This window comes from Salmo salar, chromosome ssa06, assembly GCF_905237065.1.
Source record: "Salmo salar chromosome ssa06, Ssal_v3.1, whole genome shotgun sequence".
Lineage (NCBI taxonomy): Eukaryota > Metazoa > Chordata > Actinopteri > Salmoniformes > Salmonidae > Salmo > Salmo salar.
In genome coordinates this window covers 37598612-37615165 of record NC_059447.1, presented here as the reverse complement: position 1 = coordinate 37615165, position 16554 = coordinate 37598612, and the positions used below count along the sequence as shown (strand labels likewise).

Here is a 16554-nt window from a genome sequence, read left to right as displayed (position 1 = left end):
CCTAAATAACTATAAATGAAATATTTGGCTATTTTGGCAAAAGCAGCTGCAACTTTAGAATGAACCTATTGGAAATATGCTTGATCACACTGAAATAATTCGTTTTATGCAACAAAATAATCTTTATCAATCAAACTGTACATTTGTTGCATCTGGTAGGCCTACAATTCATGTATTTACATTGCGCAAAATAACAAAATGAATGATGGATATTAGAAACTGACCACTGACATGTTATTGAAGTTTAATATAAAAACGCTAACTTAAGCTTTTTGGGTTTTTTTTATCAAATATGAATATTTGATTAAAAAAACAGATCTTACTATTGGATTTTGACCAAGATGGTTGCAGTGTAAGGGGGGTGTACCCTAGTAGCTGGGCGTGTCTGCCGCTCTACTGTAATATAAAGGGTCCTAGTTGTATATATAGGCAGTCATCTTCTTCAGTTCATTTCTCGTAGATTTAATACAGGTCAATCAAAGGAGCAAAATGAGTCTGACAGCAAGGGACAAATCTGTGGTCAATGCCTTCTGGGGCAAGATTAAAGGAAAGGCAGATGTCGTCGGCGCTGAGGCTTTGGGAAGGTAAGTCTTCTTATTAATGAAAGACTGATGAGAATGGTTGTGTTTAACCTACTGACAGCGGCCTATGTGCCGACCCCAAATAAGCCTTTTAACATACAATAAGTCAACTACTTTCATTATATTGTAGACAGACGATGGGAGAAATCTGATACGCGTAATGCTTATAAGTTCAGCATCTAATACAAACGCCTATAGTACGAACTATTCTGTACCTTCCTTTGCAGGATGCTGACTGCTTACCCCCAGACTAAGACCTACTTCTCCCACTGGGCTGACCTGAGCCCCGGCTCTGCCCCAGTCAAGAAGCATGGAGCCGTCATCATGGGTGCAATTGGTAATGCTGTCGGACTGATGGACAACCTCGTGGGTGGACTGAGTGCTCTCAGCGATCTGCACGCCTTCAAGCTGCGCGTTGACCCTGGAAACTTCAAGGTTTGCCCCCAGATAACCTATTGTCTGTTTATTGATCACTCTCGACATCAACTCTGTTTGTTGCTATCGCTTAATCCTTCAATATTAACTTTTAAAATATACTTTTCAGATTCTGTCCCACAACATCCTTGTGACCCTGGCTATTCACTTCCCTGCGGATTTCACTCCCGAAGTGCACATTGCTGTGGATAAATTCCTTGCAGCCTTGTCCGCTGCCCTGGCTGACAAATACAGATAAGACCATCATGGTTCCTGCTCTGTTGTTATCACAAAATAAACAGGCAATGAATGAAGTTATGTCCTCTGTGTCCTTATTCCACCACAGTTCACCATCATTGAGAAAGGATCCCTTTCTAAATAGTACTAAATATTGCTTTAGGCGCACCATCCACTAGCTCACTATGTTCTCCATAACTTTGGTTAGCCTATCTAATACGTGTAACATGAATTTTGCTGACCTCATTTAATATGTGATGAATATGGAGTAGTTCCAGATAGTGCTTGGTAAACTGAATGGACTGTATGAAGACGGTAGAGGCACAATGAAAACCTATTCAGAGATAAACAAATGTATTTTAGACCTATATGAATTAAATATTTTAATAACTTTGGAAAATGACCATGTAATTTGCAGCAAGATACTTAATTTGCAGCAAGATACTTACTAGAATAGGCTATTTTGTATTTTCAACGCAGAGAATTTGGTGGGGGAACTGAAATCGACTTTGAAAAACGAACACAAACACTCATTCTAGAAGTTCCATGCCTCGACTTTCTTTCAACCAAAACACCTTTCGGCACCGTGGCATTTTGTAGTTTATTTTGATACATGAGTATTTTTTAAATGTTGTAATAAAGTATCCTTGCGCATCTCTGATCCTAAATGTCTGTAAGTTAAATGGTTTTACTATTTCGTACAAACGTGTATTGTTTAATACATTTGTTGATATTTAGTCTAGTAGGCTTACTAGTAGTATAATCTCTCGGGTTTTTGTTGCCCACCCTTGTTCCTGATTGTTTTTACCCGCGGGCTTGGTTTTGCCCGCAGGTTAGGCGCAGACATAGCCTAACATATGGGGGAAAAGATGACACATGAGTATTTAAATTCATCTACAGTTTTGCACCGCAAACTTTGTTTGATGGGACTACGTGAATTGATGCACATTGAATGCCGTTTGGGTCTTTACCTGACAAAAAAAGATACGTCATATAACACTATTTGAAGCACTAAATACGCTTTTAAATTGACACGTCAAATAACACAATTATATTATAGAATGTTGTGTGTGCTGAATTTGAACGCGCAAGCCAAGCACCACAACCACTATCAGTAGCACTGTCAAAGCTGTTCAAACAAGGTAGCCAAACACCACACACCCCGTCACGAACGATGTGTTTACAATCCAGCTCTGGAGAAAATAGACCACATTATTAGGGTGAGGCACATGGGCTACTAACAGCTTTCTACACAGCATACACTAAGTATTACTTTCTTAGATACAGTATACATTTCTCCCTTGCATGTTACATCATTTATGCAGCAGCATAGAAGACATGTTATGACTCACCTTGTGAAGGTGGCGCAGCGGTCCTTGGTTGGCAGATGTTGTCATCAAACTTTGTTATCAAAGTCTGGCATTTTCTGGATTTATGGTGGGAACTCGGGAAACACAGCCACTCCATTGAATAGCAGGCTAACGTTTGTGGTTTCTTTGCAACGCTTGCAGTTATCCACTGATTCCTTACAAACGACTCATTGTTGAATTTGCGATTTCCAACTTGTTGTGGAATGTTTATGTCCAACGGCCGATAAGCACCGATACGTTTTATCTATAATTTCTCTTCATTATTTATCTTCATATGACAAGGATTAAAAAGGATTTGCCAGTAGATTGTCAACTTGATGACAATTGATGATGACTGATGATCAGTCCAATCAAAGCTATTGTAGATATAACGTGATTTGATGACGTTCTATCTGTGGCCAATGACCTTGAGCCTTCTTGGATGGGCACTTCTAATATAACTCCATGGCAGAACCCAAGGGCTAAAAAACATGTTTGTATGCGGCTTTATTAACTCAATTACATTTTGTGCCATCCTCTTTCCTTACCTCAATGAATATCCCATAGGCCGCTACATTATGGACAGAGTACGTGTATGAAAACCATCATCAAAACAGTTTTTTTCATTCACATTCCCCACATTTTGGAGTGTAGAAACCATGTGCCATCAGTACAATTGCAGGAGAACGTTTTCCATAAAAACAATACTTCAAAAAGATAAATGCTTTTACATGTATTTTATTATTTTCAATATGTGTAGCTATGGCACAGCTTCCAGCCTAACAGACTGGAGTTGCAGTGTCGTCTCTCTTCCATATTGATGCTGTCGAGTGATGCTCTAGTGGTACTGTCTGCCAAGAGCGGACACAACGACAGCCAGGAACTTCTGGAAGGCTTCCTGAATATCAGCACTGAAAACGGCGGGACCGAGCTTGGCGGCCACGCACACGGTGATGCATTCAGCGAGGAGCTGTGGAGACGGGACAGTAAAAGAATATTGGCATAAACTTTACGTCGGCTCACACCGCTATTTAATGCATAAGACTATGTGTCTCCTAGGCTAATTGGTCATATCTTTAAAAAATATATATAATAATTGTATGAAGAACATAATATTAGGCTATATGTATTTTCTGATAACGTTTAGTACTCACCCTGAAGTTATCGGGATCCACGTGCAGTTTCTCGGAGTGCTTCACGCTCAGTGCTGAATAGGAGTTCTTGATGTCATCCAGGTTCTGCACAGCTCTGTCCAGTCCGTGCATCACGACCTTTCCGTGCTTGGCCACGGCGGGGTTACCCATGATGGCAGCGGGTGTGGACAGGTTGCCGAAGGTGCTGAAGTGTCTCTGAGTCCATGGAAACACGATCAGAAGTCTAAAAAGAAATAAAACAGGCTTCCATTACAATTATACTTAACAATCAACATGGTCTGTATCGCACCAAAGGTGAAAACCGCGAATTCCTACAACGCAATTAGTGCTAAATATTCTAGGTAGCCTATTATCAAGTTATTATTTAATGATGTCTACGTAAATATTATAAGAATGTACCTGGCCAGGGCCTGGGGTCCGATCTCATCCACGCTGATATTTCCCCACAGGCCTAAGATGGCACTGCGCTCAGCATCTGTCCAGTCGACCATGTTGACGTTTGTTTGTTGATTTCCGTTGGTACTTGCAAAATGTTACAAGGGATCCCTGAGCTTTTTGTCTCCCGGGACGTCCAATTTATTGATGTTCAGTATCTCCGCCCTGAACAGGACACAGAAAATGATTGGATGAATGTCTTGAGGGGGCAAGGTCCTCGAGTGTGGCACATATCGGCATTGTGCCAACTTCATCCCACCTTTAAAGATAATGCTTGGTCATTTAGGCGTTACCAAATTCTAATTAGTACGGATGAAATAAACAAGTCATGATGAGCCTTCAATAACATATGCATACTTAATGATACAATCGAACATAATTTCAAAAAGTAAAATGTACAGACCTTTAAAGGATTTTGGTTCCTTTAGCCATAAATGCTCTTTTAATTGATCGTTGTAATATTGACATTGAATTGTAATATTATCTTTATAGAATGCTAATTCATGATGTAAGTGTTTATTTAGGGAAAAGCGTAGATTTGGAGTAAACTATTGAAGAAAGAGCATGACTCAAAATGTGTTTTATCTTCATATTCAGACGGCCCCACCCATTTGAAAGTTCCATATTTCTTTTTGAATGATTGATGGAAATGTCAGTTGGTGACAAGTCGTTTTCTAGGCCTTCATCAGGGGAATTGATAAGTTCTAACTGGACACTATTCAATGTGGATATTAGCCTATTTCATTCAATGAAACTACAGCTTTTTGTTTAACTCCACTGAAATACAATGCATGTAGCCTATATATTGTTACAATTGATTGTGAGACTGTGTTGGATAGGCATCGGCAACGTTTTGCTACCAGAACAAAACCTTTCCATCGATTTTTCCATCGAACCTTTTGTAGGTTACAGAATCACATAGCCTATACTCACTCACCAATGAGTGCTGCAATATTAGACCTTAATAGACCTTAATATTAGACCTTAATATTAGACTAAACTTTAATTGTAAAGAAAATATTGAGGAATTAAGTGTTTCAAAAACCCATTGTTATTCAATCTATATGAAATAAATGCATGCATTGTTATGGCAACATTTTTACAAACGAAAGTATTATGTGCTAAGGTCATATGTTGGACATTACATGAATTGGCTCGGTTGCATAATTATAAAGTATAAAAAACATGAATCATGTCTTGGACAAATTCCCAATCAGAGGCGGAGCCAAGATTAGATCGGGGTGTGCCTTTTCTTGTGCCTCAATAAAAACAGCCTCTGAGTTTTCCACGCTCACAAGCTTATTTTCTCAGCATCTTCATTTAAGTGGATAAACGGACAAGACGCAGCTATGAGTCTCTCAGCCAAGGACAAAGCCAACGTGAAGGCCATCTGGGGCAAGATCCTCCCTAAAACCGATGAGATTGGAGAACAGGCTCTTTCCAGGTAATTACATAACGATGTAAATTCTAGACTAAGTACATGTAGGCTGTTGAAATTATTAGCGCAAAATTACTCAGTCAATTTGGAAGCTATAAACGCGTAGCCTACACTCTTAGAACAAAAGGTGCTATCTGGAACCTAGAAGGGTTGTTCAGCTGTCTCCATAAGATAACCCTTTGAAGAACCCTTCTTGGTTCCAAGTAGAGAACCCTTTTGGTTCCAGGTAGAACCCCTTTTAGTTCCATGTGGAACCCTTTTCCCAGAGGCTTCTACCTGAAACACAAAGGGTTCTACTTGGAACAAAAAAGGCTCTAACTGGAAACAAAAAGGGTTATCCAATAGGACAGCCGAAGAACCCATTTGGATCCACTTTTTCTATGAGTGTATGTAGGCGAAAATAAGTTGCGGGAGCACTGAACGAATGATTATTTAAGATTAATTTTGGCTCACCCGATTTCTAATGTCCACGACAGGATGCTTGTCGTCTACCCCCAGACCAAGACCTACTTCTCCCACTGGACTTCCGTGGCCCCCGGTTCCGATCCAGTGAAGAAACACGGCATCACCATCATGAATCAGATCGATGACTGTGTTGGACACTTGGACGACCTTTTTGGTTTCTTGACCAAGCTCAGTGAACTGCACGCCACCACGCTGAGGGTGGACCCCAACAACTTCAAGGTAAGATCATTTAAAAAATAACACTAAAAATATCTGAGTTTTTACCTGTGTAAATGTGAAATAATCTATTTCCCTTTTTCTTTGCAGATCCTGGCTCACAACCTGATTGTGGTCTTTGCCGCCTACTTCCCTGCGGAATTTACCCCCGAGATCCACCTGTCCGTGGACAAGTTCCTGCAGCAAGTGGCTCTGGCCCTGGCGGAGAAGTACCGCTAAACCGGAGTTCAGCTGTCATGCTGTCATCCGAGGAATAATGTCCATCCAATATTGGCACACTGACAATAAACCTAACTGAAACTCATACCGAGGTGTTTGTTGTTTGTCATTTTAATTGTCTTACATTGTCTTGTGATTTATACTGTAGGCTATATTTGGATTATCTTGTAGAATGTATTTGTCAAGTCAAGTATAAAATAAAGTTAATAGCCTATTTCACAGTATTTCAAAGGCATCTCATAAAAATGATGCACTTCACAATACATGTATATTCTTACTCCACCTTTGCATACACCTTGAACTTAAAAAGTCCCAAATGAATGTGCCTGAGACCAATATGTTGTGGCCAGACATTACGGTCCATCATGGACATTACCAGGACCTGGCTTTCAGGGCTTTAGCCCGCTATGAATTTGGGTCAGCATTGAATCTTTTGCGCTGCTGCAATGGTTTAAAAAAAAAGTGTAGTCAGCAGAATGCGCCACTTAGTTCATGGAGCTGTGGTTACTCGAAACCCTGGAAGTCATCCAACAGTTATAATCAGGAGTGTAGTGCTGCGGGTGTACAGCGGAGCGACGCTCTGCCACTCCTTAAAATGGTGATATGTCTCGCAAGATCACTTCATGATTAATTCGTATTCTACATAACAAACCGACAATAATAGCATGATAATGTCAGGCTACTGTTATACCAAAAACACCATGTCATTTCTTATGATAATTTAGGATGATTGTGCTGAAATGTTGTTGTTTTTTAATTCTCATGTGGTGGCTGTGTTGATTTACTCCGTCTGTCCTAAAATGTGATTAGTTAGGCCGGTTAGCCACCCTTACATCATTCAAGAAAATCGAAATGCACTTTCCCATGATACTGATTGGATCAAATGGTTGGCATGCATGCAGCATGGACATTTCACCTGTGCAACGTGAAGAATGATCATTATCATTGACAGTGATGATGGCCTAATTTATAATAAGGTAGGCCTAATTTGGTGTTTTAGTATTTTAAAAATAGAACATTTTCCTTTAGCCACTTACAGTATGTGTAGGCATAGTTAATCATGCAGTTTGGATGATGCGTTGTATGTAGCCTATACATTCTAGAATTATTTTATCCATTGATGGTATGTGTGGTCAACTGATAATTCCAGCAGCGTTTTGATTGGACAGCATCACTGCGCTGCTTTGAGAGAAGGAACTCAGCTTGATAAATCAAGAAATCAATCAATGTCCGATTTTTGTTTTCACTGGATCTCCATGTGAATATTTTATTTATTTATTTTTATTTATTTCACCTTTATTTAACCAGGTAGGCAAGTTGAGAACAAGTTATCATTTACAATTGCGACCTGGCCAAGATAAAGCAAAGCAGTTCGACAACATACAAAAACACAGAGTTACACATGGAGTAAAACAACATACAATCAATGATACAGTAGACAAAAATAAGACTATATACAATGTGAGCAAATGATGTGAGATAAGGGAGGTAAAGGCAACAAAAGGCCATGGTGGCAAAGTAAATAAAGTATAGCAAGTAAAACACTGGAATGGTAGAATTATAATTTGAAGAAAGTTCAAATTTAAAATCTTAATAATATGGTGCAAAGGAGCAAAATAATAAATAAAATAAATAAATACAGTAGGGGAAGAGGTAGTAGTTTGGGCTAAATTATAGATGGGCTATGTACAGGTGCAGTGATCTGGGAGCTGCTCTGATAGCTGGTGCTTAAAGCTAGTGAGGGAAATAAGTGTTTCCAGTTTCAGAGATTTTTGTAGTTCGTTCCAGTCATTGGCAGCAGAGAACTGGAAGGAGAGACGACCAAAGGAGGAGTTGGCTTTAGGGGTGACCAGAGAGATATACCTGCTGGAGCACATGCTACAGGTCGGTGCTGCTATGGTGACCAGTGAGCGGAGATAAGGGGGGACTTTACCTAGCAGGGTCTTGTAGATGACCTGGAGCCAATGTGTTTGGCGACAATTATGAAGCGAAGGCCAGCCAACGAGAGCGTACAGGTCGCAGTGGTGGGTAGTATATGGGGCTTTGGTGACAAAACGGATGGCACTGTGATAGACTGCATCCAGCTTGTTGAGTAGGGTATTGGAGGCTATTTTGTAAATGACATCGCCGAAGTCGAGGATTGGTAGGATGGTCAGTTTTACGAGGGTATGTTTGGCAGCATGAGTGAAGGATGCTTTGTTGCGAAATAGGAAGCCAATTCTAGATTTAACTTTGGATTGGAGATGATTGATGTGAGTCTGGAAGGAGAGTTTACAGTCTAACCAGACACCTAGGTATTTGTAGTTATCCACAAATTCTAAGTCAGAACCGTCCAGAGAAGTGATGCTGGACAGGCGGGCAGGTGCAGGCAGCGATCGGTTGAAGAGCATGCATTTAGTTTTACTTGTATTTAGGAGCAGTTGGAGACCACGGAAGGAGAGTTGTATGTATTGAAGCTCGTCTGGAGGGTTGTTAACACAGTGTCCAAAGAAGGGCCAGAAGTATACAGAATGGTGTCGTCTGCGTAGAGGTGGATCAGAGATTCACCAGCAGCAAGAGCGACATCATTGATGTATACAGAGAAAAGAGTTGGCCCAAGAATTGAACCCTGTGGTACCCCCATAGAGACTGCCAGAGGTCCGGACAGCAGGCCCTCCGATTTGACACACTGAACTCTATCAGAGAAGTAGTTGGTGAACCAGGCGACGCAATCGTTTGAGAAACCAAGGCTACTGAGTCTGCCGATGAGGATGTGGTGATTAACAGAGTCAAAAGCTTTGGCCAGGTCAATGAATACGGCAGCACAGTATTGTTTCTTATCGATGGTGGTTACGATGTCGTTTAGGACCTTGAGCGTGGCTGAGGTGCACCCATGACCAGCTCTGAAACCAGATTGCTGTAACGGTTGTCTTCATGAATGGACCAAGGCGCAGCAGGTATGTGAATCCTCATGGTTATTTTATTACCAAAAAAAGAGTAAAGCATCCACTTGAAAAAAACAATGACGGTGACAACAGTAGCAGTTTTACAGGCTATACACGCAGTGTAAAAACAACTACCCACAAAACCAAGTGACAAACATACTCCTACATATATGACTCCCAATCAGGAACAACGATCCCCAGCTGTTCCTGATCAGGAGTCACAAGACCAACACAGAACACAAGACTGCCACGTCCTGACCCCAAAACTACAACAACAGCTCCATCTGCTGGTCAGGACGTGACAGTCCCCCCCCCCTCAAGGTGCAGAGCCCGGAATGCACCTAACAACGAAAAACCACCAACAAACAAAATCCCCAACAAAACCCATAAACAATAACCCCTAAACAATAAGGGAGGGAAGGGAGGGTGGCTGCCGTCAACGACGGCACTGTGCTACACCCTCCCTCCCCAACCCACCTATCCTGGAGGTGGCTCCGGTGCAGGACGTGGACCCTGCTCCACCCTCGGCGTCGCCCACTTCGGTGGAGCCGATAGCTGCGCCAGGCAGACGGACCCCTCGAGCCGGGCCGGAGGACAGGAGGGCCCCTCGGGCTGGGCCGGGGGGCAGGAGGGCCCCTCGGGCTGGGCCGGGGGGCAGGAGGGCCCCTCGGGCTGGGCCGGGGGGCAGGAGGGCCCCTCGGGCTGGGCCGGGAGCAGGAGGGCCCCTCGGGCTGGGCCGGAAGGCATGCGGGCCCCTCGGGCTGGGCCGGAAGGCATGCGGGCCCCTCGGGCTGGGCCGGAAGGCATGCGGGCCACTCGGGCTGGGCCGGAAGGCATGCGGGCCACTCGGGCTGGGCCGGAAGGCATGCGGGCCACTCGGGCTGGGCCGGAAGGCATGCGGGCCACTCGGGCTGGGCCGGAAGGCATGCGGGCCACTCGGGCTGGGCCGGAAGGCATGCGGGCCACTCGGGCTGGGCCGGAAGGCATGCGGACCACTCGGGCTGGACCGGAGGGCAGGAGGACCACTCGGGCTGATCCTGACAGGCCGGGCACCCTGGCAGATCAGGGCAGGCGGGCACCTCTGGCAGAACCGGGCAGTCTGGCAGAACAGGGCAGTCCGGCCACTCTGGCAGAACAGGGCAGTCCGGCCACTCTGGCAGAACAGGGCAGTCCGGCCACTCTGGCAGAACAGGGCAGTCCGGCCACTCTGGCAGAACAGGGCAGTCCGGCCACTCTGGCAGAACAGGGCAGTCCGGCCACTCCGGCAGAACAGGGCAGTCCGGCCACTCTGGCAGAACAGGGCAGTCCGGCCACTCTGGCAGAACAGGACAGTCCGGCCACTCCGGCAGAACAGGGCAGTCCGGCCACTCCGGCAGAACAGGGCAGTCCGGCCACTCCGGCAGAACAGGGCAGTCCGGCCACTCCGGCAGTTCAGGGCAGTCCGGCCACTCCGGCAGTTCAGGGCAGTCCGGCCACTCCGGCAGTTCAGGGCAGTCCGGCCACTCCGGCAGTTCAGCGCAGTCCGGCCACTCCGGCAGTTCAGCGCAGTCCGGCCACTCCGGCAGTTCAGCGCAGTCCGGCCACTCCGGCAGTTCAGCGCAGTCCGGCCACTCCGGCAGTTCAGCGCAGTCCGGCCACTCCGGCGACTGTTGACTGGCGGGCAGCTCCGACGACTGTTGACTGGCGGGCAGCTCCGATGACTGTTGACTGGCGGGCAGCTCCGACGACTGTTGACTGGCGGGCAGCTCCGACGACTGTTTACTCCTGATGCGTGGGGCAGGTATTGGACGTACCAGCCTGGAGACACGCACCTCCATGCTAGTGTGTCTAGCGGGAAACACCGGACCGAAAGGGCGCACTGGCGGTCTTGAGTGCAGGGTTGGCATCACCCCTTCCGGCTCGATGCTCCCCTTGCCCTGGCACCTGCGGGGCGCTGGTACTGGGCGCACTGGGCTGTGCGTCCGTATAGGCGAGATGGTGCGCACCTCAGCGTAACATGACGCCCTCCACCTCGTACGCACCTCCCTGTAGTCACGGGTAGCTGGCTTACGGCTCTTCCCTGGCCTGGCCAAACTACCCGTGTGCCCCCCCCAAAAAAATCTTGGGGCTGCCTCTCGGGTTCCCTTAGCTCCCTTAACTTGTCCGCCCAGAATTTTCTCTCGTCCTGCCAGGTCCATTCTTCCATTTCCTTCTCCTGTGGCTTCCTCCTCTTCTGCTGCTTGGTCCTTTGGTGGTGGGTAGTTCTGTAACGGTTGTCTTCATGAATGGACCAAGGCGCAGCAGGTATGTGAATACTCATGGTTATTTTATTACCAAAAAAAGAGTAAAGCATCCACTTGAAAAAAACAATGACGGTGACAACAGTAGCAGTTTTACAGGCTATACACGCAGTGTAAAAACAACTACCCACAAAACCAAGTGACAAACATACTCCTACATATATGACTCCCAATCAGGAACAACGATCCCCAGCTGTTCCTGATCAGGAGTCACAAGACCAACACAGAACACAAGACTGCCACGTCCTGACCCCAAAACTACAACAACAGCTCCATCTGCTGGTCAGGACGTGACAATTGCATAGCGGAGAGGGTGCGGTGGGATTCGAAATGGTCGGTAATCTGTTTGTTGACTTGGCTTTCGAAGACCTTAGAAATGCAGGGTAGGATGGATATAGGTCTGTAGCAATTTGGGTCAAGAGTGTCACCTCCTTTGAAGAGGGGGATGACAGCAGCTGCTTTCCAATCTATGTGAATCTCAGACGACACGAAAGAGAGGTTGAACAGGCTAGTAATAGGGGTTGCAATAATTTCGGCAGATAATTTTAGAAAGAAAGGGTCCAGATTGTCAAGCCCAGCTGATTTGTAGGGGTCCAGATTTTGCAGCTCTTTCAGAACATAAGCTGAATGGATTTGGGAGAAGGAAAAATGGGGGAGGCTTGGGCGAGTAGCTGTGGGGGGTGCAGTGCTGTTGAATGCAGTAGGGGTAGTTAGGTGGAAAGCATGGCCAGCCGTAGAAAAATGCTTATTGAAATTCTCAATTATAGTGGGCTTATCGGTGGTGACAGAGTTTCCTATCCTCATTGCAGTGGGCAGTTGGGAGGAGGTGTTCTTATTCTCCATGGACTTTACAGTGTCCCAGAACTTTTTAGAGTTTGAGTTGCAGGAAGCAAAATTCTGTTTGACAAAGCTAGCCTTGGCGTTTCTAATTGCCTGTGTGTATTGGTTTCTAACTTCTCTGAAAAGTTGCATATCGCGGGGGCAGTTCGATGCTAATGCAGAACGCCACAGGATATTTTTGTGTTGGTTAAGGGCAGTCAGGTCTGGGGAGAACCAAGGGCTATATCTGTTCCTGGTTCTAAATTTCTTGAAAGGGGCATGCTTATTTAAGATGGTGAGGAAGGCATTTAAAAAAATAACCAGGCATCCTCTACTGACGGGATGAGGTCAATATCTTTCCAGGATACCAGGGCCAGGTCGATTAGAAAGGCTTGCTCGTTGAAATGTTTCAGGGAGCGTTTGACAGTGATGAGTGGAGGTCGTTTGACCTCTGAACCATTACGGGTGCAGGCAATGAGGCAGTGATCGCTGAGATCTTGGTTGAAAACAGCAGAGGTGTATTTAGAGGGCACGTTGGTTAGGATGATATCTATGAGGGTGCCAGTGTTTGCGGCTTTGGGGTTGTACCTGGTGGATTCATTAATAATTTGTGTGAGATTGAGGGCATCAAGCTTGGATTGTAGGATGGCTGGGGTGTTAAGCATGTCCCAGTTTAGGTCACCTAGTAGCACGAGCTCTGAAGATAGATGGGGGCAATCAGTTCACATATGGTGTCCAGAGCACAGCTAGGGGCCGAGGGGGGTCTATAGCAGGCGGCGACGGTGAGAGACTTGTTTTTGGAGAGGTGGATTTTTAAAAGTAGAAGTTCAAATTGTTTGGGTACAGACCTGGATAGCAGGACAGAGCTCTGCAGGCTATCTCTGCAGTAGATTGCAACACCGCCCCCTTTGGTCATTCTATCTTGTCTGAAAACGTTGTAGTTAGGGATGAAGATTTCAGAGTTTTTGGTGGACTTCCTAAGCCAAGATTCAGACACAGCTAGGACATCCGGGTTGGCAGAGTGTGCTAAAGCAGTGAATAAAACAAACTTAGGGAGGAGGCTTCTAATGTTAACATGCATGAAACCAAGGCTATTACGGTTACAGAAGTCATCAAAAGAGAGCGCCTGGGGAGTAGGAGTGGAGCCAGGCACTGCAGGGCCTGGATTCACCTCTACATCCCCAGAGGAGCAGAGAAGAATGAGTATAAGGGTACGGCTAAAAGCTATAAGAATTGGTCGTCTGTGACGTCCAGAATAGAGAGAAAAAGGAGCAGGTTTCTGGGGGCGATAAAATAGCTTCAAGGTATAATGTACAGACAAAGGTATGGTGTGATGTGAATACAGAGGAGGTAAACCTAGGCATTTAGTGATGATGAGAGAGATATTGTCTCTAGAAACATCATTGAAACCAGAAGATGTCATAGCATGTGTGGGTGGAGGAACTGAGAGGTTGGATATGGTATAATGAGCAGGGCTAGAGCCTCTACAGTGAAATAAGCCAATAAACACTAACCAGAACAGCAATGGACATTGCATATTGACATTGAGGAGAGGCATGCTTAGCCGAGTGATCAAAGAGTCCAGTGAGATTCAGACAGCTAGCCGGGCCATAGGTAGCAAGCTGGTGGAAGATCGAGGGAGGTCTGTTTTTAGCCACCTCGTGCGTTTCCGTCTGTGGGTTAGTGGGGTTCCGTGTGGAAGGGGGGACCAGTCCAAGTTGGCAAAATAGTTAGTTATAGTGGCCCAGGAAAAGTGTCCGATAGACCTATTCAGATCGCAGCCGATAAGACAACTAACGATTAACGATTAGTGGGCCGCAGATGGGCGATCAGGTTACGTCGCGATAACTCCCTCGGGCAGATAACGTCGGAGGTCCAGTCGTGAGGGCCCAATGGGGCTCCGCATCGGCAGTAAAGCGGGTCAGGATAGGTGATTGTAGCCCAGGGGACACTTCAGCTGGCTAGCTCAGGAAAAGCCCACGAGTGGCTGACGGAACTCTTCAGCTGGCTAGCTCCGGGATAATGTGTGTTAATTCCGGGACCGACGTTGCCAATAGTCACTCAGGTAGCAGCTAGTTAGCTGCAAGATCCAGGTGTAAATGTCCTGAGCCTGCAGTAGAAATCGGGAAAAGGAGAGAGAATAGGTCCGGTATGCTCTGGTCTGAGTCGCGCTGTACAAAAAACTGGCGATAGCTTTTCGAGCTAACGGATAGCTGAGGACAGCTAACCGTGGCTAGCTGAACTCCAACGTTAGCCAGTGAAAATGGCTAACCTCTGGCTAGCTTCTGTTGTGGATTTCGGATTTGAGGTAAATAATACTTTCTTTTTTAAATTGGTGAGGCGGGTTGCAGGAGAGTGCTTTGAGGTTGAGTTTTAGAAGGAAAAAAAAAAAAAGATAATGCGAAGAAAAATATGTAAATATATATATATATATACACGGGACACGACAAGAGGAGGGTAAAGGATGTCTGAACTGCTACGCCATCTTGGAAGAGTATTTTTTAATTGTATTTAGTTACAATTAGTCTGGGAAATGTTCTCATGATCCATTTGGATGACACATTTGCGACCAAGCTTTAACTTCCTGACGTCTTGAGATGTTGCTTCAATATATCCACATAAATTTCCTCCCTCATGATGCCATCTATTTTGTGAAGTGCACCAGTCCCTCCTGCAGCAAAGCACCCCCATGCTCTCACCACTGGTGTCCCCCAGGGCTCTGTTCTAGGCCCTGTCCTATTCTCGCTATACACCAAGTCACTTGGCTCTGTCATATCCTCACATGGTCTCTCCTATCATTGCTATGCAGACGACACACAATTAATCTTCTCCTTTCCCCCTTCTGATAACCAGGCGGCGAATCGCATCTCTGCATGTCTGTCAGACATATCAGTGTGGATGACGGATCACCACCTCAAGCTGAACCTCGGCAAGACGGAGCTGCTCTTCCTCCCAGGGAAGGACTGCCCGTTCCATGATCTCGCCATCACGGTTGACAACTCCCTTGTGTCCTCCTCCCAGAGTGCTAAGAACCTCGGCGTGATCCTGGACAACACCCTGTCGTTCTCCACTAACATCAAGGCGGTGACCCGATCCTGTAGGTTCATGCTCTACAACATTCGCAGAGTACGACCCTGCCTCACACAGGAAGCGGCGCAGGTCCTAATCCAGGCACTTGTCATCTCCCGTCTGGATTACTGCAACTCGCTGTTGGCTGGGCTCCCTGCCTGTGCCATTAAACCCCTACAACTCATCCAGAACGCCGCAGCCCGTCTGGTGTTCAACCTTCCCAAGTTCTCTCACGTCACCCCGCTCCTCCGCTCTCTCCACTGGCTTCCAGTTGAAGCTCGCATCCGCTACAAGACCATGGTGATTGCCTACGGAGCTGTGAAGGGAACGGCACCTCCATACCTTCAGGCTCTGATCAGGCCCTACACCCAAACAAGGGCACTGCGTTCATCCACCTCTGGCCTGCTGGCCCCCCTACCTCTGAGGAAGCACAGTTCCCGCTCAGCCCAGTCAAAACTGTTCGCTGCTCTGGCACCCCAATGGTGGAACAAGCTCCCTCACGACGCCAGGACAGCGGAGTCAATCACCACCTTCCGGAGACATCTGAAACCCCACCTCTTTAAGGAATACCTAGGATAGGATAAAGTAATCCTTCTAACCCCCCCCCCTTAAAAGATTTAGATGTACTATTGTAAAGTGGTTGTTCCACTGGATATCATAAGGTGAATGCACCAATTTGTAAGTCGCTCTGGATAAGAGCGTCTGCTAAATGACTTAAATGTAATGTAAATGTAAATGATAATGCCACCCCCGTCCTTCACGGTTGGGATGGTGTTCTCCGGCTTGCAAACCTCCCCCTTTTCCTCCAAACATAACGATGGTCATTATGGCCAAACAGTTCTATTTTTGTTTCATCAGATCAGAGGACATTTCTCCAAAAAGTACGATCTTTGTCCCCATGTGCATTTGCAAACCGTTCTGGGATTGATGGGATTGTTCTGGGATTGATTTGTAC

General features: G+C 46.0%; 3 protein-coding genes across 3 annotated transcripts; 2 read left to right on the top strand and 1 right to left on the bottom strand.

Annotated features, from left to right (window-relative positions):
* Positions 1 to 409: 409 nt before the first annotated feature.
* Positions 410 to 1309, top strand: LOC123743440 (hemoglobin subunit alpha-like). The gene is made up of 3 exons (XM_045720510.1): positions 410 to 584; positions 809 to 1016; positions 1126 to 1309. Exons 1-3 carry the CDS (start codon positions 490 to 492, stop codon positions 1252 to 1254), a joined length of 432 nt encoding a protein of 143 aa, XP_045576466.1. The 5' UTR covers positions 410 to 489; the 3' UTR covers positions 1255 to 1309.
* Positions 1310 to 3303: 1994 nt separating this feature from the next.
* On the bottom strand, positions 3304 to 4408 carry LOC106595268 (hemoglobin subunit beta-like). Its single transcript, XM_045720508.1, has 3 exons — positions 4135 to 4408; positions 3736 to 3958; positions 3304 to 3551 (listed from the first exon to the last, which is right to left on the bottom strand). Exons 1-3 carry the CDS (start codon positions 4224 to 4226, stop codon positions 3420 to 3422), a joined length of 447 nt encoding a protein of 148 aa, XP_045576464.1. The 5' UTR covers positions 4227 to 4408; the 3' UTR covers positions 3304 to 3419.
* A 977-nt stretch (positions 4409 to 5385) lies between these two features.
* Positions 5386 to 6593, top strand: LOC123743441 (hemoglobin subunit alpha-4-like). The gene is made up of 3 exons (XM_045720511.1): positions 5386 to 5614; positions 6085 to 6292; positions 6380 to 6593. Exons 1-3 carry the CDS (start codon positions 5520 to 5522, stop codon positions 6506 to 6508), a joined length of 432 nt encoding a protein of 143 aa, XP_045576467.1. The 5' UTR covers positions 5386 to 5519; the 3' UTR covers positions 6509 to 6593.
* The last annotated feature ends 9961 nt before the right edge of the window (positions 6594 to 16554 follow it).